We start from the raw sequence: 23,079 nt of genomic DNA, 5'->3' as shown, positions 1-23,079 counted from the left end.
TGGTCTTCAGGCCTGTTCTTGTGCCAGTGCCAAGCTGTTTTGATAATTATAGCTCTGTAATAGAGTCTAGAGTTTGGTATTGAAATTCCTCCACCGCTGTTCTTTCTGCTAAGAAGTGTTTTTGCTATATGGGGTCTTTTATTATTCCATATGAAATTCTGGATGGCCTCTTCTCTTTCTTTAAAGAATTACATTGGGATATTGATGAGTATTGTGTTGAATCTGTAGATAGCCCTTGGCAAGATTGTCATTTTCACAATGTTTATTCTTCCAATCCAGGAGCATGGGAGGTTTTTCCATTTCCTAAGTTCTGCTTTAATTTCCTTTTTCAGGGTTTTAAAGTTTTCATCAAAAAGGTCCTTTACATTCTTAGTTAAGATAATTCCTAGGTACTTTATTTTCTTTGAGAATATTGCAAAAGGAGTTGCTTTCCTGATTGTTGCCTCATTCCTCTCACTGTTGGCATAGAGGAAGGCAGGCGATTTTTGAGGGTTAATTTTATACCCTGCTACCCTTCCAAAGTTTTGAATCAGCTCAAGGAGCTTGGGAGTGGAGTCTATAGCATTCTTTATTTACAGAATCATGTCATCTGCAAAGAGGGAAAGTTTTATTTCCTCTTTCCCTATTTGGATCCCCATTATGCTTGTTTCTTGCCTTATTGCTCTGGCTAGGAATTCTAATACTATGTTAAAGAGGAGTGGAGAGAATAGGCATCCTTGTCTCATTCCTGATTTTAGAGGAAATGGCTTTAGCTTTTCGCCATTAAGTATAATACTAGCTGTGGGTTTGTGATACACAGCCTTTATTATACTGAGGAATGTTCCATGGATTCCTAGTTTCTCCAGAGATTTTAACATAAAGGGGTATTGGATCTTGTCAAATGCCTTTTCTGCATCTATTGAGACAATCATGTGATTTTTGTCCTTGCTCAAGAAGGAGTAGGAGATACACTAGGCCTCCTCGGCACAGGTCAAAACTTTTTTAATAAGGACCAAGAATCACAACAAATCAGAGAAAGGCTTGATAAGTGGGACTGCATTAACCTGCAGAGCTTCTGTATGGCAAAAGACATAGCTAGCAAATGAACTAGAAAGCCTACAGAGTGGAGAAGATCTTTACTACTCATACAATGGACAAAGGCCTCATATCTAAACTATTTGAACAGCTCAAAAAATTGAATCACTCCAAAACTAATCTCCAAAGTAACAACCATTCCATTAAAAGATGGGCCAAAGACTTAGAGTCTTCTCTGAAGAAGAAATAAAAATGGCCTGTAGACACATGAAGAAATGCTCAACATTTCTGGTCATAAAAGAAATGCAAATCAAAACAATTCTAAGATTCCACCTCACTCCAGTTAGAGTGGCCAGGATCAAGAAAACTAATAACAACAAATGCTGGAGGAGATGTGGCCAGGAGGGATCACTACTACACTGTTGGTGGGAGTGCAATCTCATTCAACCACTATGGAAAGCATTATGGCAGTTCCTCAAAAGACTAAACATAGAACTCCCCTATGACCCAGCAATTCCACTACTTGGCATTTACCCAATTGTCCAGAAACCAAGACATACTAAAGCCACTAGCACAATGATGTTCATTGCAGCACTATTTACCATGGTGTAGATATGAAACCAACCCAGATGCTCCTCAGTTGATGACTGGATCAAGAAGATGTGATATTCATACACAATGGAATTCTATGCTGCTCTCAGAAAGAATGACATTGCCCCATTTGTTAGGAAATGGAAAGAAAGACTTAGAAAAATCATATTAAGTGAAGTAAGCCAGACTCAAAGGAACATAGGCTCAATGGTTTCCCTCATTTGTCATAATCAGTAGAAACCTTGGTCTCTCATAGCAGAGATTTACAATAGAACAAAACCTAGATACATAAGGCCATATAGTATGATGCTAAATGAAAGGACATAGAAACACAAGCCATATAATGAATTATTGTTGTCCTTAATGTACTATGTTATCTCTCATCTCTTTTGCTATCCCTTGGTTATCTCATATTGTTACAGTATCTCACTTTGTTATCTGATATATTGGATATATTTGTATTTGGTTTTTTGAAATTGGATAGGGAAGTGGGGAAAACAAGATGAGGGGTGGGGATGGGGGGAGGGAAATGGGGAGGAAGACATGTGAAAGGGTATCAATGTATGGGAATTAATGCACATTCTATCTGGTGAATATAATGTAACCCTTCTATTAATTACAATAAAAAGATATGAAAAAATACATTTTTAATATTGAAGAACTTGACATAAAAATATTCCTAGCTTGTGTCTTTTCATTTTCTTAGTTAATTCTAGTGAATGATTGGGTCACTCAGGTATTTTTCACATAATTGCATGTTTGATTACATTAATTTGAAATTATTTCTATTCAAAATGTTTTAACCTTATGCATATTGAGTGAGGAATGGCTTGTGCACTTTGACATGATTACATTAATTTGGCATTTCGCACTTTATTACAGTTCAGAAGAATCAAGAAGTAGTTACAATTATATATATATATATATATATATAAACATGCCTCCTTTCATGTTTCTCAGTGGCTCAGTCAGTGAATTTTATTGAAGGAAATTGTCCATTTCCTATAACATGATATTGAATTTACTTAAATGGACGAAAATTTTTAGCTGAGTATTTCTTCAATTAATAGAAGCTCATTCCTAGAATTTCATCTTAAAAAACAAATTTTTTGGATAATTACCTCTATGTATATGTACACATATATCACATTTTATCTGTATATAAATCATAAATATGATGTTCTTTGGACTTATATATGTAGAGGGATATTTAAATAGATTATCAGTCAGTTTTGGTAATATTTAATATAATTATTACATAACAGTAAGTAAAATTTTAGAAATATTTTCTCTTTCATTCCATTTTTCACGTAGATGATTTATTTAAAAAATACTCCCTTGAAGTGTATCAGCTGGAATAACATTGTTATTCCAAATTAATTGTTTTTATATTTTTTCATTTTGAATATTAACACATACTAATTCTACAAATAATTTTTAATTTGATATTTCCACACATGCATATGGTGGATTTTAATCAAATCTACCTTTACCCTTTTTAATCCCCATTTCCTGGTTTTCATGGACTTTAGTGCCTGGGTTGGCTTTGAACTGCCATCCTCAGATCTCAGCCTCCTGAGTAGGTAGGATTACAGGTGTGAGCCACAACACTGGCTACATATAGCAATTTTTAAATTAAGCATGATAGAGCAAAATACTGTTATGAATTGTAAATGCAGTGTGCTTTGTTAGAAAGCTTAGCACTTTGGTAATTTTTCAGATTTTTAAAATCTCATTTTTATGTTTTTCCTAAAAAACACACCCTCATTCATAACTTGGGGAAACTTTTGGAGGGTCTAATAAAGGGAAAGCCCTTGTTAATTCTAAAAGGTAGTTATCAGTAGGGCTATCTAGATTTTTTTGTCAAAATGTTTTTTTCAGGTATATTTTATTTATAAAAATATGTGGATTTTGTCTTTCTATACTGTTGAAAGCCACAGCTGTTCTCATTAATGTTATGTTAAAGTTTGAGCTGGGTGCGGTGGCTCGCAGCTGTAACCCATCCTACTCAGGAGGCTGAGATCTGAGAATCATGTTCAAAGCCAGCCTGGGCCCTGAAGTCCATGAGACTGTTATCTCCAATGAACCACTAGAAAACCTGGAGTGGCTCTGTGGCTCAAGGGATAGTGGGCGGTAGCCTTGTGCTGAAGAGCTCAGGGACAGTGACCAGGTCCAGAGTTCAAGTTCAACAACAACACCAACAGCAACAAAAAGTGTTTGTCATTCAACCTTTGCAAATGCAAGATATGCAGTTGAACTTTTGACCAGTAGGTGGTGCTAGAAAGTTTAGTGTGTGTGCTAATAGTCCAAGTTACTGCAAAACTAGACTTCAATGTCCTTCCCTCCCTCCCTCCCTCCCTCCCTCCCTCCCTCCCTCCCTCCCTCCCTCCCTCCCTCCCTCCCTCCTTTCTTTCTTTCTTTCTTTCTTTCTTTCTTTCTTTCTTTCTTTCTTTCTTTCTTTCTTTCTTTCTCTCTTTCTTCTTTCTCTCTTTCTCTCTTCCTTCCTTCCTTCCTTCCTTCCTTCCTTCCTTCCTTCCTTCCTTCCTTCCTTCCTTCCTTTCTTCCTTTCTTCCTTTCCTTCTTTCTTTCACAAAAGTATCTGGTCCATTCCTCAGAACCACAAAGAATGAAAAATACTTTGGGAATCAATGTGAGTGTGATTAATCCTGGTTGTCTATCCATGTATTTTGTTTACAGCTCAGACTAAAACAGTGCGCCTGGTTGATGGTCAAGGTCCTCACGAGGGCAGAGTGGAAATTTTACATAACGGCCAGTGGGGCACGATTTGTGATGATCACTGGGAAATACGTGCTGGACAAGTCATCTGTCGGAGTTTGGGATATCAAGGAATTCAAAGTGTGCACAAGACAGCTCACTTTGGAAAAGGTAATCTAAACTTAAAACATCCTTAGGAGCAACAGTAACATGCAGGGATTCCACAACCTGTGAAGCCAAGTAGACACAGCGGCCCACAGGGTAGAGGAGAGAATTCCATCTGAGACAGGTTGGCCATAGTAGAACTACTTGCAATCATGGTCTCTGATGACTATGGACCAGATGTTTGGGTAGAAATTCAACATGAAAGACCCAAATGAATGCCTTAAACAAGGACCTTTGACGCAAAATAAAATTGAACAATTTGGGGCAGTGTTCAGATTGCTTAACCGGTATAGACCAGTTTCTTCCAAAGCCATGCCAAATTATCCTAAAATACTTTTCATCAAGATGAGTTGTTTTGGAGATTACATGGCCAAGACAGTTGGCAACTATATATTTAGCTTTGTTTTTCTTGAGAGACAAGTCTAAAAATTCAGTTTATTAAGCTCCTATGCAGACAGAACACTAGACATAAAGCAACCAAAACTGTAGATGTTCTGAAGGTCAGGGGAAAAGAATATTCTATTTTTATTTCTATTTTTTTTCAGAGCTGAGGATTGAACTCAGGGCCTTACAGAAAGGGCTCCTCCATTGAGCTACACTCCCAATCCTCCTCCCAGGTTCATTTGTCTCTCAGCACATAAGGTTGTCAATTATTTCAAAATTATTTTCCCATAAGTGTTCCAAAATAGATGGGAAACACAGACTTGGAGCGTATTTTTATTCCCCCCCCCCTTATTTGTAACCAGTCCTGGGACATGAACTCAGGCCCTGGGCACTGTTCTTGCATACTTTTTGCTCAAGGGTAGTGGTCTGCACCTTGAGACACAGTGCCACTTCCGGCTTTTTCTGTGTATGTGTTACCAAGGAATTAAAGCCAGGGCTTTTTGCATGCTAGGCGAGCATTCTACCACTAGGTTATGCTCCCAGCCCCTGGAAGCTATTTTCTTAAGGCTATGTTAATTATAAGGCCCATATTCTTCCTCAAAGCCTTTATTCAATTCTACTTATATCTCTAGAGATTCCTCGTGTAAGGCACTGTTATGAAAAGGAATAAAAGTATCCTGAAACACTGTCAAGAAAATGTTTTCTCTTTTGATAAGAAGCGAAATGATGACAGAATTTAGACTCTTGTGAAATTAGTTACATCGCTATGGGAAGACAAATCTCTCAGATTTTCTTGATGTAACTACTTGGCTAATTCATCTTGTGTTTAAGGACTCTGTGTGTTTATGGCACTTGGTGATTCTCTTTATTTCCCTCAAATTTTCTTGCAATAAAATGAGTTGAGATGTTGCTTTACTTTTTCTATTTCAAGTAACTAAAGAAATGGAAAAATTAGGAATTTTATAACTAAGAAAATATAAGGTAAACCCTTAGCTCTGATACTTATATTTCAATATTTCAATTTCCTTTCTAAAAAATGAGGTTGAACAAACAGAGTCTATTTGTTTTTAATCTTGAGTATGTCAGCCTATAGGAAATTCCCTGTGCAAAGGATAACTCACAGTGAAATTGAAGTGTTTCATCCTAGGACCAGATTCCCCAGTTGGTCCATGTCAGATTTGACCACCAAACATGAGGAAAGGCAAGGAAGGAGACTTGCTATGCAGGTCTCACGGCCACAGGAAGAGACAAAGGAAGCTGCTGACCCCAACTTCCGCCATTTTCATGAGATGAGCTTTCCATTTAGAGACCAAGAATTAGGATAAGGGAGTGAGATGTGTGATTCTGTTAGTCATTATTTTAAGAGACATTCTCGATGTCACAGATTGCTCACAACACTTGAGGAGAACCTTCAGGTCAGGATAAACAAAGCATTGGTTTGTTCAGCATGGTTGTCTGTTTGGGGGAAGAATCCATTGCTCCTTTCCTTTGGCGCAGGTTTCTCATTATTCCTTGTAATCATGTAATCAGTTCTGTCCTCCAAGACTCCAAGGTGACCTGCAAGGGGAATAATGTCAAATATAACATGGTGGTAAGGATGCCAAGAGTTTCTTTTGCTTTTAGTTAGTATCTCATCTTTTTTGCTGTCCCTTGGTTATCTCATATTGTTACTGTATTTCACCTTGTTATCTGATATATTGTATATATGCTTGATTGGTTATTTGGATAGGAAAGGAGGGAAAACAACATGAGGGGGGGAATGGGGACCATGACATGAGAAAGAGTACCAATGTATGTGAAGTAATGCATCTTCTATTTGGTGAATATAATGTAACCCTTTTATTAATTACACTAAAAAAATATATGAAAAAGCAACAGCAACAACAACAACAAATAAAAAGAATAGCAAAGTAGAAGTCAGTTCTTTTAGGAAAAATAGCAGACATATTACAGTAGTTTGCACCACCCCAAAGGGTATCAGAGCCCACAGCCAGCACACTCTATAATTACAAGTTTAGTTGCCTTCTGTTGGGAAAGAGTCAGATGGGCATTATATTGCAATGTGACAGTGATGATTTTCAGGGGTCAAAAGGCAAATGCTATTTTCCATCATATGAAGGTGTGATAGGAAATCTCTTAGTCTCTTCCTTCTATTTAATATTGACACAACTCTTATTTCAATATCTAAAGTTTAGTACCAAACAACTGAAGGGGTAGGATATTTTTTAAACAATAAAGCAAAGAGAACTTGGTGAAAGAAACAATAGAGCCAAAATAATTCATTCTGAAAAATAATTCTCATGGCCAAAGGATGTGGCTTAGTGGTAGAGTGCTTGCCCAATATTCATGAAGCCCTGGGTTCAGTACCTCAGTACTTCAGTACCTCAGTACCATGGAAAAGGAAAACTATGGAAGAGGTGCTGTGGTTCAAGTGGTAGAATGCTAGCCTTGAGCAAAAGAAGCTCAGAAAAATTGCTTAGGCCCTGAGCCTGAATTCAAGACCCAGGACTGGAAAATAATAATAATAATAATTACTATTATTTTTTCATATATTTTATTGTAATTAATAGAAGGGTTACATTATATTTGCCAGATAGAAGGTGCATTACTTCACATACATTGATACCCCTTCTCATGTCTTGGTCCCCATTTCCTTATTATTATTATTATTATTATTATTATTATTATTATTTTCAAGTTCTGCTCCATTGGATCTTGTATTTGAAGAGGCAAGCTTGCCTTGTAAGTTGCTTTGGGATGAGATATGTTGAACCACCTTTCTAGGTGAAGCTAGTTAGAACTATTTTTCTTTTCTTCCATTTAAAATTTATAGGTTCACCCAGGAGAGGATGTAAAAAAAAAGTAGCAATGTTGAATGCAATATAGCCAAGAAGCTTAGAAAAATTAGTGGGTAGGAGAATGAAAGAGAGGACATGCATTAGAATTTAAATTATTTATTATTCTAGGACAATAAGACTCAGGCTAATATAATATTTCACAGAATTACAAAAATTGAAGTAAAAAAGGAAAAATAACTTTATCCCCTTTGCATAATTCTTCCCTTCCAGAATAGAATATAATTTGCTGGGCATAGTCTTCTACTATCATCCTGCTTTTTTCTATCCCTGGTTTTAAAATAGAAAACCTGGCTTACCAAAGATAATCCTTGTTAGCTTTAAGAACAATTAGCTTTGCAGCTGCAAGCAAAATGATTTATTGGAATAAAGCTTAAAGCACGCTCCTTTAAATAGGCTCTTTCATTTGGATGCACTTTTTGGATAAAGTCAGTATGTGTTTTCTTTTTCCTGACTAGACAAAACCAGTTAAATTAAGGAAACACTGAGAAGCATAGGACATTTGTCTAATAAGGGGCATGGAAGAGAGCAGAGTCTCTTCTCTCTCCCTTTTTCAGGCATTCCCACCCCTTGTTCCCCTAGTGACATTATAGCACTGCTGAACATTGTCAGATGGACTTTGCTACCTCTGGGATTTGCTCAAATATCTGGATTCTGAGGAGGAAGACCTTTTAAGGTTTATGGTACTTAGCTCCAAACTTGAATGCAGAAACAAAAGCAAATTCTCAAAAAAGGTACCATTTGTTGCTTACTCATCCTTATTTGACTATTCTTTGCTTTTACATTAATTACCTACACTTTCTAGTCTGTTTACTAGTGGAGTTTTCATAAAAATGTAAGGATAAAAAGAGGGCAACCAACATATATATATTTGCATCTTTGTACTATATTTTCTGACTGGGTATTAAAATCAACGAATTTATCAGTGTGTCAGGATTCAAATTTCTTCATGCAGCATTTCTACATTGGAAGTTATGAAATATTAAAAGAAACTTCGAGCATACAGAGTTTAAAAGATGAGTTTCGTACTTACAATAAAAAATATGGAATAGCTTGATTTATCAACAGCTTGCGTCATGATATCCTTTAGTGCTCACAGAAGCCTAAGAGAAAGAAAGTATTACAGCTGATTCAGATGATACTAAATGAAAGGACCTCCAGGATATAGAAACAAAAGCCATAATAAGTGATTGTTGTCCTTAATGTACTATGTTATCTCTCATCTCTTTTGCTGTCCCTTCGTTATCTCATATTGTTACAGTATTTTACCTTGTTATCTGACTTTAAAAAAAAAAGGAGAAGCCATTCACAAATTACTTCGATCTAGAAGTCTGATAAGTGATTCAACTTCATGTCATACAGCTATTGTTCTTGTTAAAATGAATCAGTCACCTTTTCTTATTAGTGATGTTTGCTTCTCCATTCCACAGTTAATTTCAAATCTTACTCATTTACTGTATTGCTGGCTAATGCATGAAATTAGCAATCATTTCCCCCATAAAACTTGTGGTAATCTGAAGATGAAAGATATCTCAATAAAATTACATTAAATTAAAATTAAAAATAAAGATACCTAACTCAGGGATGGAGTCAGTTGGTAGAGCAATAGCTAATAAGCCAGTGTTCAAGTACCAAACTCAAGTTCTGGTCTCCATTTCAGTAAAGGAAAGAAATGAAAAGATCTCCAAAATACAAAAGCAATCACCTTTGCCACCAAAATAGTGAAGAATAGGATAAAATAAAATAGAAGGAATGGAACGAAATGGAATGAGATGGAATGGAATAGAATTACTGCTCATGACAAAACAATCCCATAAAACTCTAGAAATTACTGACAACACTATTATGGTTGCCTGCTATTAGAAAAATATGTCTCTTTGTCCTCCTTACAGCCTTCAAATTGTAAATAAAAGTGTACATATAACAAATGCATAGATAGGTCGAGAGAATAGATACATAGGGCCGGAAGTTTGGCCTAGTGGTAGATCGCTTGCCTAGCATGCATGAAAACCCAGGTTCAATTCCACGGTACCACAGATGTAGAAAAAAAGCCAGAAATGGTGCTGTGGCTCAAATAGTAGAGCTCTAGCCTTGAGAAAGGCCAACGACTGTGCTCAGGCCCTGAGTTCAAGCTCCAGAACTGGCAAAAAATAGATACATAGGTAGACATGTAGATGAATAATTGATCTAAAATTAGATAATGAAAGAATCTCTAAAATACACATATCAATTGTATATTTCCCCTGAGTGGAAAGAATAGTTTGGAGAAAAAAATCCCAGCAATGATAGTTACAACTATGAAGTCCTTGAATAACTGTTATTATCTAATGGAATAAAAATAAGTTCATTTTTATATTTCAGATTTACAGGAGGATATTTTTATGCTACCTTTGCATTAATTTTTTAATGCAGAAAGCAATTTGGAAAGAAATGGGAAATGTGTGCTAAATAAATTTTCCCTTAAGCTACATATTCCTGAATATATTAATGTAAAAATGAAACAACAAATAGAGGGAAAATGTTTCTATATCTCTATTGGAGAATCTCTGTAGCCAGTGAATAGCACTAACTTTTGAGTGTCATCAGCTTTTATTGTTTGGCTCTGTTCTTTGTTATTTTGAAGTTCTATACCCTTCTGAATCTTTGTTCATCTATGAAATGAGGATGATTGCCTTTGTTTAAATAAATACTCTAAAAAGTAAGTTTAGAATTATGTAAGTGGTCTAGTATGTTATCCTATAAAACACTCAAAACACGTTCACCATGTCGGAATCTTTTCCATCTAGCAAACAACAGTTACCAAAATGGGTTCAGTATTTCTCTGATCTCAGTGTCCTTAGTGGAAAAAGGAATAGTAAAAGAACCAGAGATTCTAGATGCAAACATCTGCCTTGCCAGTGCTTATGTAACTTTGGTAGTTCCATCTAGTAGAAAGTAGACCTTCAGTAACAGATCACCCCATCCTGGTGTGGATTCTGTTTTTGTTTACTCATGTGGTCATTCAGTCCTACAAGTTTCTTTCTCTAGTTGTAAAAATTGTATACTGCTGAAACCTAAGGCTAGTTGTTAGATTTTCCTCTGTATTCTACAGAGTATGGACTTTAAAACTTCCCAGTATGTAGAGACAAAGATTATTTCATTGTTCCCATCCAGAACTCTGCTTCTACTTATTTATCTACTTTATCAAAATCCACAAATGCAATGAATATAATACGATATTACGCACTGCTTTGACATCTCTCCTTGTTATCTGGAGCCTTTCCACTATTTATTCAATGGTTATTATTTGCCTCTAGTTTTTGGAACATTCCAAAACATTCTGTAACATTTTAGCAACCTAAAGGAGATATACCAATCCACTCATGCACATACATATAAATGCAAAGGGTAATCAAATCAGAACAATTCAAAAACCAAAATGCTCTTGGCAAAGTTTCTGGTTTTAAAAATCACATTTTCCTATCTTGCCCTTCTAGTCTGGCTTAAGCCAAAGGCTCAATTCTAGTCTAACTATCTCACTGAACACCTGAGTCTTTTCACTTACTGTCACTCTGTTGAAATGGATCAAGGTAGGAAAATCTTTTTTCTTTCTATTTTTTTCTTTTCTTAACTTTTCTTTCATTAATTTTTGTCAGTCCTGGTACTTGTATGTTGGTGATGTAGCTCAGTGATAAAGCACTGGCCTGACATGCTCCAAGTTTCTTCCCCAGGAACAGAAAATCTGATGAATCATAATGGAAACATGGTTTGGAGTCTAACAACTTAAATGCTGTAATATTAATGGAAAATATGTTTATAATTACCCTGATAAGGCAAACCAAAATATAATTGTGTCTCATGTTTGGATATTTCTAGTTAAGTCCCTAATAATTCATATCTAATATTATAAAGGATGTCTATAATATATAAACTATAAATTTATTATAATAAATTATTCCTTATACTGTTATAATATTAAATGGATGGCCTATTTGTATGGAAATTAAATTTTTCTGTTAATTCTAAGAACAAATAAAAGCCATGAACTTCAGAGAAAATTTCCATGGCACAATCTTTTACCTTTCTTCCTCCTTGACAGATTCTTTCCTTTTCAGTCCACTGTTTCTCCTTCTGCCAGACATAGAATTAGAAAGTGAAGAGCTGATGGTATCCTTTATTTTGGTAACTCATAATAAAAGTTCAATAATTTTTATTATTCAACCCAACTTTCTATCCAACCTCCCTAATAAGTATTTCTTTGGTCATTAATATATCTTACTCGTTATATGCCTGCAGACATCAACCATTTTCATACTGCCCTTACTTATAAAGAATGGCTTTTTCTTGATGTAGAAATACCTCATCAATTATTTTAGGTTAGCTCACGTGTTATCCACATACTGAATTACGACATCATCAGTGGCTGCTTTTTCTTTTATGCTGCTTTGCGTTTGCAATTATATACATTGTCAGCCATGTACACATTGTTGTATTTTATTTATTGACCTCATAAAATATTCAAAAATTAGGTGAGAATAATATCCTTGTATAAGCTTTAGTGAAAAACCATCTTTATTTAGTCTTTAATAGCTTCATAGATACCTGTTTGTAAGTTGAAGTTATTTCTTTATTTGCTTTTATTTTATTGCTGGGGTTGCAATTACATTTGTCAGGTAGTGGGTTCATTATTTCTTGCACATTCACACCCTTCTCAAGTTTTTGTCTCCTTTTCCCTCCCCTTATCCCTGCCCACTCATCTTGTTTCCCCCCCTTCCCTTTCCTATTTCAAATAAACAAATTAATGTATATACAATATACCAGGTAACAACGTCAGATACAGTAACCACAGTTATTTTCTAAATGTGTATTGTACAGGACTTGAAAAAGGATAGTTTGTAAGTCATCTCTGATCATATTAGGGCCAATTTAATTAAAAATAAACAGTGTATTTGGTGACCCAAATATCACCTGCATGTCTTATACAGGCTAATATACTTCAAGTAGAGAAAAAATGTAAAGGGTGCCATCAAGTCTCCCTTTCTGCCAATTTTTTTGTCTGTCCTGGAGCTTGAACACAGGGCCTGGGCACTGTCCTCAAGCTTTCTCAAGGCTAGTGCTCTACCCTGATGGCTTTGTGCATGCTAGGCAAGCACTCTATCATTAGGCCATGTTTTTTATGTTATAGATATGTGACAGATGTTTGTGACATAGAAGAAAATTAGACCAATGGCTTATCATAAAATTTTTGGTGTTAAATCTCATTTCTTACTTTCCTAAACTCATTACAACTTTAGGGAAAATAATTAAACTATTCTTTCATCTCTGCTTCCTCTGAACTGTTTTGGTACCTTTGTTATTGCTTTGTGTTTTAGTACTTTACATGTTGGCAGAATATATAGTTTTTATTTTTTATTTATAATTTTATTTATTTTTTTGTCAGTCATGGGTCTGAAACTCTGGGCTCAGGCGCTGTTCCTGAACTCTTCAGATCAAGGCTAGTACTCTACCACTTGAACCACAGCACCACTTCTGGTTTTCTGACAGTTAATTGGAGATAAGAGTCTCATGGATTTTCATTCTTGGGCTGGCTTTGAAATGAAATCCTCAGATCTCAACCCCCTGAGTAACTAGGATTACAAGTGTGAGCCATAGCCACTGGTTCTGGGCAGAATGTACAGTTTTATAAAACAATAATCTTTCAATTTTGAAATTTAACAGAAGTTGTCTATTGACTATGTTTAATTAGTGAATGAGCTAATGTGATTTTTTGTCTTACTCAAACAAAAACTCTTATAACTAATATAAACATATTATAAATATGTATAACTAATGTGGTTGTCTCTATTTTTTTCAGGTACTGGTCCAATATGGCTGAAAGAGGTGTTCTGTTTTGGGAGGGAATCTTCTATTGAAGAGTGTAATATCAGACAATGGGGTGTGAGAACGTGCACACACTCAGAAGATGCAGGCGTCACTTGTGTTTCATGAAAGATCATATTTTTGGTCACATTAATGAAATTATTGTTGTAAAATCATTTTATTGCCTTCTTCACTCAAATCACTTCAATGAAAATTTAGAGGCTTAAAGATACTTTCCAAAGAAACTGAATATTTAAAACTTATTGGATAAACATACTGAGTACCTTCATATTTGCCCTATGTCTATGTTTAAGGCATTGGATGGAATATTCTAACATAAGATAATGATTTGTATATTTAATAAGACCTTTTGAAGTTTAACATTTCTGTATTACAAATGAAAACATATATAAACCAGGGCCAGGAGTTTGGCCTAGTAGAGAGTGCTTGCCTAGCATGCTCAAATACCTGGGTTCAATTCCTCAGTACCACCTACAAAGAAAAAGCCAGAAGTGGTACTGTAGCTCTAATGGTAGAGCTCTAGCCTTGAGGAAAAAAACGGCCAAGGACAGCACTTAGGCCCTTAGCTCAGGCCCAGGACTGGCTAAAACAACCAAACAAAAAACTTCACACACATATAAACTATTGGATCTTGCTTTGCAAGATAATTCTTGCCACATTCTAATTTTCATTGCAATCAATTTAGTTGATTTTAACTTTTCTAAATTATGAGATGTTAAAAGACCTTGAAGCCATGTATGCAAAACTCTCATCCATACACTTTAAAGAAAAAAATCTCATCTAGATATTAGTGTCTGTGCAAATTTGATAACTTGGATATTAGATAGATTTGTAATAATGTATGTTGGTCACAATTTAGATCATTAGTCTAAATTTCATGGTCAGGTTCTGACAGTAGTTTTACAAAACCACAAAGATGTTTGAAAATATAATATGTGAAGAAAACTCACCCTCTCTAAATATAACCAAATATAACTCCGTTGTTTTGCATTTTAAATAAATCAAGACACTACCTTGTCATAATTTAGGAAACTGTTTAGAATGTAAATAAAATGAATTACTCCATTACTTTCAGAATGCACCTGTCATGATAGCAGCAGGAAGATAGTTTCATCTCTTCCTTTTTGAAGTCTTTCTTGAAGTCAGTTAACATTTACAACCAATAAAAATAGAAACATCGTCAATCCTTTAATGGATTTCTAACAGAAGCACCACAGCAAAAGTGAGTTTATCCCTAGGACCTTATCCTTGAGTGGGAAAGGCCACTTGAGAGCCCAGTAACTGTGAAAGTGGCTGTCTGCATGGGAAACCGAACTAAAATTACTTTGGTCTCTAAGAAGAATTAAATTTCCAAATATCCCATGCTTAACCTATAGAAACAGGAGTATGAACCACTATATTATGGAATTATTTTACTATTCTTTTTTATTGATGGTAAGCAAACCATAGGCTTAAACAATATGTTTTTTCATATTAAGTCTCACCACACAAAGAGGAACCAAGTAAAGCATTCAGTACCCTCTACTTGAAAAAGCAAAATGTATTGTCTTGGAACTGCAGCTATTGGGCATAGCTTACAGAAAAATTTTATTACGTTACACATTCTCCTATTTGTTGAACATAGGTGTTTTCATCTATTGCATTTTTGTAATTTTAGGCTTAAGGGAAGAGATATTGAATCTAGTCTGAACATATTCAGTGAAAAAGATCTTTAAAAATGGTGGTGTTATTTGAATTTAATGTACATTGAAAGAGTGAATTGCATTAAATTATTCCAGAAGCAGAAAATCATGGTTTGTTTACTTATAAACTGATCAGAATCAATATAGTCCTGTTTTCTGACAATTTAGCATTAAAATAAACACAAAATGGAAGGAAGGGAGGGAGGATGAAAGGGAGGAAGGGAGGATGGAAGGGAAGGGAGGGAGGGAAAGGAGGAAGAAAAGAAGGGTGAGAAGGGAAGAAAAGAAGGGCGAGAAGGGGGGGAGAAAAGGAATATAGAAAGTCAAGAAAAACATTTGAGATTTAAGGACTAAATATATTTATATTTCATTTTGATTACCTGAATAACTAGTTCCTAATCAAACTTGCAATTTACCAAAAACATTCGCGTCATTGTGAACTATTGTGCACAGATAAATTGCACTCTACCGAATTGCATAGTCATTGCTAGTAAGGGAAATTGTAACACTGGAGGCTTAATAATAAGCATATGTATGATTACAAGGGCAATGCAATGTTTGCCTAAGCCAATCACAATCAAAATCAGGCAATGTGAATTCCCTATCGATGTAAGTCATTCACTTTCCTGGGGCCAAAACCTTAAGGCTTATGAAGTGAAGAAGCTCATATGAACTGCACGAAGTCTCTTCTGGAGAAAAAATATAGAGTTAAAAGCATTTCCTCAGAAAGTAAAATTTAGAGTACTCTTAGGAGTATGTGTTTGTACTAGATACATTTTATGATTGCTTTTATAAGTATAATAAAGCCTGATTTTTCTTTTTTCTTTGTATCATCTTTAAGTAGTTATGCAAATAAGATACCATTCAGCACATCAGTTTATGAATACAATGTTACTTGAATGATGTTAGCTCTTTTATCATTTTCCCCTTTCCTCATAACTCTATCCCTCTACTCAGTTTTATAAAAAAATTTTAGGCTATACATTAAATTCTATGACTGTATTCACTTCTATTGTCTTCATTCATCTACTTCCCTCTCTTTCACTACAGTCTCCACCTTTCAAGTAGCTGTTTCCTGGTATTCATTTTTATACTATTAAATTTTCTTTCAACTGGGCATGGTGGCTCATGTCTGTAATCCTAGCTATACAGGAGGCTGAGATCTGAGGGTCAAGGTTCAAAGTCAGCCCAAGCACAACAAAATGACTGAAACTCTTAATTCCAATGAACATCTAGGAAATGGGAAGTGTGGCTTGGCTCCAGGATAGGGAAGTAGCCTTTATCTGAAGAGCTCAGGGACCAGGCCCAGGCCCAGGGGTAGAGTGGTAGCTTTGAGCTGACATGCTCAGGGACAGTGTCCATGCTGAGTTCAAGCTCCACGCAAAAAAAATTCTTTCAACTTTAGTAAATATTACATAAAAACCCTTAAGTGTTTTCCTTTGACCTCACAAAATGGGACACTGTATTCTAATCAGATATTTATTAGATACTTGATTTTGTTCAGCAACTTACACTTATAATTTTTATGTCACTTAATTATTTTAAGATCTTGATGTCTTGGAAAAGGCTATTATTTAATATATTTGCTTAATAAAGTTAAAATGCAAACAAAAGCATTAGCAAATTTGTTCAATAGGCAGCTCTGTGTGTTTGTCCCTAAAAGAAATATTACAAAACAAGTAGGGGCTTTCATAATCAACTTGTTCAGGACTCTAGAAAAGAGTCAACATTTTATAAAAGCAACAAACAAATGTTGAGTCAAGAAAATTTCAGCTTCAAGAGCTTTATATTGTGTGATTGTTGTTCTTAATGTACTATGTTATTGCTCTTTTGTTGCCCTTTGGTTAATCTCATATTGTTACAGTATCTGACCTTGTATATTGTATATACATTTATTTGTTTATTTGAAATAGGAAGGGAAAGAGAAAATAAGATGATTGGGAGGGGATGGGTGGGGTAAATGGGGACAAAAACATGAGAAGAGGTATCAATGTGTAAGAAGTAATGCACCTTCTATCTGGCAAATCTAACTGTAAACCTTCCTTATATTACAATGAAAAATTTAAATTTAAATTAAAAAAGAAAAGTTCAGCTTCAAAACATGTAACAGTTTGGTGCATTGTGTGGGTTTTATGACTTGCCTTTTCCCTCTTTTCTTCTGGATGTCACTGTGGCCTTTGTCTAGAGTCATGGAAACCTGTGTTCCCACTTTGAGATCTCTGGTCTTTCCAGAGGAAACAGCAAAGACCTTTATAAATTATTGTGGGTGTTGATTCTAAGTTGCCAAAAACTGTCTGGAAGACTGATGTCAGGCATTCATCTCTGTTTCACTGAACTTCAGATGAGAACTGGGAGAGCAGAACTCATTGCTTAAAAATACTGCAAGATGAACTAACAACCGTTAGATGCCTGAGGCAAGTGATTGCAGAGGAAAAGAAAACAGACTGTGTAAAGCACCATAGAAAAAGCTGGGAAGAACTTTCTTGGGAAATATAGGCATTCACACAATGCCATGAATACAGAGGAATTTAAAAAGCTGTGTGCATGCTCAGGGCAAAAAGTGTGCAAGGAAAAATTCTGAGAAACTCATGCTATTACCTTGAACTGATCTCCAGGCCCAGTGTATGTAGAAATTCAAAAAATAGAAGTGTAAGACACTTACATAGAAGAATGAATGTCAAAAGAAGTACTGGTCAAAATACCAAAATTGGATAAAAATCATAAATTTATAAATCCAAAGAAGTTAAATAACACCAAGGAAGATAGACTAAAGGAGAGCTACCCCGTGATGCATTATCATCAAAATGCTGAGACAAAAATAAGTAGAATCATGGAAACAGGAAAAGGAAAAAGTTTTCAGATTTTCTCCCTGGGTTTCCCTAACTCATATCCTTCCAAGACACAAGTTATAGTGACATAGATCAAGCATGAGACACATAAACAAACAAAAGACTTGCATATTCTTGAACTAAAATTCACATGTGTATAAGTATAAATTCACATATGAATCCCTTTATCAAATCCTGATGATGTAGGCTTGCTACATTGCTCAAAATCCTAACCATTGCAGCCACAGAGATAAGACTACTGATGTTCCCATAAAGGGGATAGACATGAAATTGATTTGCTTAACAGAGAAATGAGAAAGAAAGGAGTGAAAGAAGCCCAGGTGAATTGGAAACACAGGAAGAGTTACTGTGTATTTTGAAATTTTAGCAGAAAAATACTCAGGTAGATAATAGAGTATTGTACTATTGCAAACATGAGCAAGGTATTCAGATTCTCTTAAGTTAATAGACCATACAAGTTAAAAGAAGAATTTTGGAAGTGGCACTGTGGCTCGAGTGGTAGAGTGCTATGCTTGAGCTGAAGAGCTCAAGGACAATGCTCAGACCCAGAGGTCAAGCCCCCTGACCAACAACCTAAATAAATAAAAATAAAATAAATTTTTAATACTTTACTGAACAGTGTTTTCTGAAGGCAACACTATGCAAAGACTGAACCACATGTCCCTAGGTATATAAAGAAAAGGTATACAGAATATAAAATATTGTATAGTTTTTTTCCTATAGAGAATCAAATACAAAGAATATAAGTGAAATTATTCTATTATTTTAAATAGTATAAGTAAAATAGTATTCAAAAATTAAATGTGATCCCTAAAGCTCTTTGTGGTTCCCCGAATTTAAAGAGAGAAAGCTAAAATGACATGACTAGAATATCTTTAGAGAATTATAAACAAAAGATTCAAATACATTTGTTAATCATCTATTAAGCACCTCCCCAGGGCTAAAGTAGTTCACACAAACCTTCTGTTAAATATTTAATTCTTTTTCACAAAAATGTCTTTGATGTTTCATGCTTGTGTTGTATCTCTAAGGAATATTAAAATTAATGACAGAAATTACATATTTTTCATCCTTTAAGTAATTTAAAAAATTCTCACTGAAGTTTTAGTGGCAGTATAAAGTGAAAGCCATTTGTTTGACTAAGGGATTGTTAAGGAAGTTAGGGCCCAGTGGCTTTGTGACAACTGCAGTCATAGCCAAATCAGCAGAGTGATTGGATTGGAAAGTGGATTGGCTAGGAAAGTGTAGGATAAATGAAGAGGAGACAGGGAGGAAGTAATAAAAGAAAAGGAAGCATTTTAGAAAAGATGGAGACTCCAAAGAACAACAATTTTCTGGTTGTCTTTTTTACTATTTGACATTGTTTTGAATTTGTCATCATGTGATAGTATTAGACAATTTTTTGTAGTTGTGGGATTGAAATCAGAGACAAACACATGTGAGTCAAGCCTTCTACCATTGCGCCACATTCCAGATCTTTAGACACCTTACAGTCACAAAGTGAAATAAAAGTTAATTGAAAGAAAATGTTTGGGGAGCACAGTGATGTTAAACAAAAATGTTGAAATGGTCATAATATCCAAATTCTAAAGTTTATTTTTCTACTTAATATAAAGTTTTATTCCAATCTAGGTATAGTGCCACACACGGGACACTGGTAATTCCAGTAATTCAGCCAAGGCAGGAAAATTGTGTTCAAGGTTATCTTGGGCTATCTAGTTAAACTTTATCTAAAAAAAATAAGAAAGAAGTTAGGCGTAGGTGGCTCAAGCCTGTAATACTGTCCAGGAGACTGAAGTCTGAGAATCATGGTTCAAAGCCCATTGGGGCAGGAAAGTCTGTGAGACTGTTAAGGAAGTTTCATTCTACATTCCAGGTAATTTACAAGTTAATAAAATAAGGAAACTTTATGTAAACATTTCCTACCAAAATAATATACGTTAGGACACTTGCTGTACTGAAATCCAGCTTGAATGCACTTGTACATTATAGAACAAGAATTTTATGTGCTAAAGCAACTTTGCTATATATTGATATTTTAAAAAACAATAATTTAATCATAAGTAAAATTATATCACCCAGAGATATACCATGAATATATAATATTCTTCTCTGGATAATGCTATTTCGGGAGAGAATTGAAACTCTAAAAAGCTCATTACTGTTTGGTAAGTACGTATTCCATGATCAAGAAGAATAGCATTATTTCAGTGAAAGGATGACTAAGGTTTTCTTAGTGGCTAGTGTACTAGATAGGAATGGGAGAATCTATCAGTATAGTATTTCCTATCAGAATGTATAGGATCACAAATGCTTAAGATTTCTAATTTGTTTCACTTTTAAAAAATTGATGTACATGTGAGACACCCTGAAGAAGAGATCCAAGTTTAAACAAAACGTTCATTCATTTGTCATAATCACTGTACATATAACTTGAAGATAACATTATATAATATTTCTCATGCACATGTCTATTTACTGCAACCTGTCATGTGAAGTCAGGTATGGAACTTTCTACTTGTAGTGTCATTTTGCTGCTCAGAAAGATTTGTATTTTGGGGCAATTCATGTTTCATATTTTAAGATTAGAAATGCCCAACCTGTATTTCTTCACTGGCTTTCTAGCTTGCTGCTGCGGGTTCTTAAGGAAATCACTTAGCAACCCTCTCCTGCTATCACAGAAAATGGAATGTATAGATGTGAGCCACAGAATTCATGCTATGGTGGCAAGGGCCCATGATGAGCATGAATTATAGAAAGACATGAGTTAATAAATTTCATGGGCCATTGATATCAACTAGACCTCTCCTGTCTGATGGGGGTAGTGCAAAGAAACTGAATTATACTGAAGTTGTTTTGATTTTCCAGCTATATACTTTGTCCGTTAACAATAACATTCAGATTTCTGTGTGTCACAGCTTAATGGCTGTTAAAAATCCAATGGTGCTCTGTAAATTAAGATAGGAAATGTTTTGTGTAGCTCCAACTTTTAATCTTTAGAGAAGAAGAGGTGCTATGAAGATCAGCTTAATCTAATGTCGTGAAGACATCATGGTGGTAACAGCGGGAGAATGTCTAACTCAGGTCTTCCTCTTCTCACAAAACCATTACTGCCATTATAAATCCCACTCCCATGACTTTATCATACCTTAGTTATTGCCAAAGGCCCAGACTCCACCTATGAAATTGCTGACTGTTTCCCACACATGACCTTTGGTGGGGTGAAACTTCAATCTGTAACAGTTAAACCTAAGCAATTAGTATTTGAATGGTAGGTGAAAGTCTGAGGCAGAAGAGAAGGAGGAATATGGTGTCTGAGAAACAAAAGGAAAGTAAGGTGAGTCCATGGTTAAAGACTCCAACACAGAGATGTTCAGCTTTGATGCTAAGATTTTTATGTTACTGGGAACTTGTTTCTTTGAAACTACAAGTCTTTATGTTTGGGTTATGTCGAACTTAGTGGAATTGAGTGGTTTTCCTAATGAGGACATGCAGGAAAATAAATGTACTTTTAATAAATGTACTGTTAAGATAAACCCTAAATTTCACTCCATTGGCATGGAAATCTGGATTGGCCAGACAAGAAAAGGGACGCCTAATTCTGCAGCATAATTCCAGATACTGTAGGCTTCTCCAGGCTGATGAGACTAAAAACAAATCCATTCAATGCCAACCTGAAGGAATCTTTAATTTTAAAAATATCTTAGCTCAAGATTATAAAAAGAGATAAATATTTTATACCTCTCATCTCAGTTTAAAATTTGTGCTCAGATCAGATCTAAGAAAATATAATTATTCAAAGATATTGAGTAGAATTTAAGTAGTATCCGATTGTATGTTTTATTTGGCATGCTAAGAAGTACATTTTTTTAGAGTGTAAAGGTAGGGAGCTAGAATTTTAGCACACAAGAATTCAGAAGAATATACTCAATTCTGTCAATTGTTGCTATAACTAAAGTTTTTGAGAAGATCCTCTTTGGATGCTGTTGGGAAATTCCAACTGACTTCTTACAGAATATCAACCTTTAATAGTTACCCCAAATTGATTCCACAGTTTACTTGCTTGTAACAATAAGTGGGTAAGAACTTTTATCTCCATACAACCACATGGAAAGATGGGTATTCACAAACTGATGCTTACGGGAGTTCAAACTTGTATGAGGTAGCAACCACCAAGAATGCCACTTCTTCTGGCTGTGGGGAACGAATGAATGAGAGGTACTGGTCAGAGAGATATCTATCAGTCCAGCCCTCATCACACACACACACACACACACACACACACACACATACACACACATACACACACACACACTACACTAAGACTTCCTACCAAACACTAAACCTTTTCCTTTTGCAAGATGAAGGCAGCATTTCTATGACCAAGCCTTGCTGGAATCTTGCAATGTCACATATGAATTATAGAGTAATACAAGATCATTATTCATAAATGACTAATCAGAGCTAGGGAAAATCTTTTGCCATCATATACTCACAATCTACCCTGTACCCACATGATTCTGAGTACAGAATTATACTAATCGAGATATATTCCTTAATTGTAAACTAAGACTAGTGTTGTCTGCCTTTATTTTAACAGCAGGAAGAATAGCAATCTTCAATTAAATGCTATTAGAAAACAAGCCCACAGATTTTCATAACAGAATTGTGTGATCACAGACATTATATTGGAAGGCAGATACAAGGTATAAACACTTTAATCATGTAAAAGTGTTAAAGGAAACCATGCAATAAGATAAAATAGAAAATATCTTAATTTCATATCATTCATAAGAGTTGTTGCTGAGGTTCCAATCTAGATTTGTAGCCAGCTCTCAGTGAGCACCACAGAGGCTTAAACAAGCCCCAAGTCAAGCTGGTACTGTATTCAGTCATTCTCTGAAGCTTGCAGATAACCTGTTTTTCTTCCAGTCAAAATCATCAGTAGATAATACTCCCCTTTCC

The 23,079-nt window shown here is 35.2% G+C and overlaps 1 protein-coding gene across 1 annotated transcript in view; it reads left to right on the top strand.

Annotated features, from left to right (window-relative positions):
- Positions 1-13,808, top strand: part of Msr1 (macrophage scavenger receptor 1) — a 61,513-nt gene extending 47,705 nt beyond the window's left edge. The window contains exons 9-10 of the mRNA XM_090353991.1: positions 4,303-4,491; positions 13,558-13,808. Of these exons, the coding sequence (XP_090210117.1) occupies positions 4,303-4,491; positions 13,558-13,691 (323 nt within the window). The 3' untranslated portion in view covers positions 13,692-13,808. The remainder of the gene's footprint in view (positions 1-4,302; positions 4,492-13,557) is intronic.
- Positions 13,809-23,079: the final 9,271 nt, after the last annotated feature.

This window comes from Megascapheus bottae, chromosome 20 (assembly GCF_031878675.1).
Source record: "Megascapheus bottae isolate mThoBot1 chromosome 20, mThoBot2.hap1, whole genome shotgun sequence".
Classification (NCBI taxonomy): domain Eukaryota; kingdom Metazoa; phylum Chordata; class Mammalia; order Rodentia; family Geomyidae; genus Megascapheus; species Megascapheus bottae.
The sequence above is the reverse complement of the archived record's forward strand: the minus strand, read 5'-3'. Positions and strand labels throughout refer to the sequence as shown.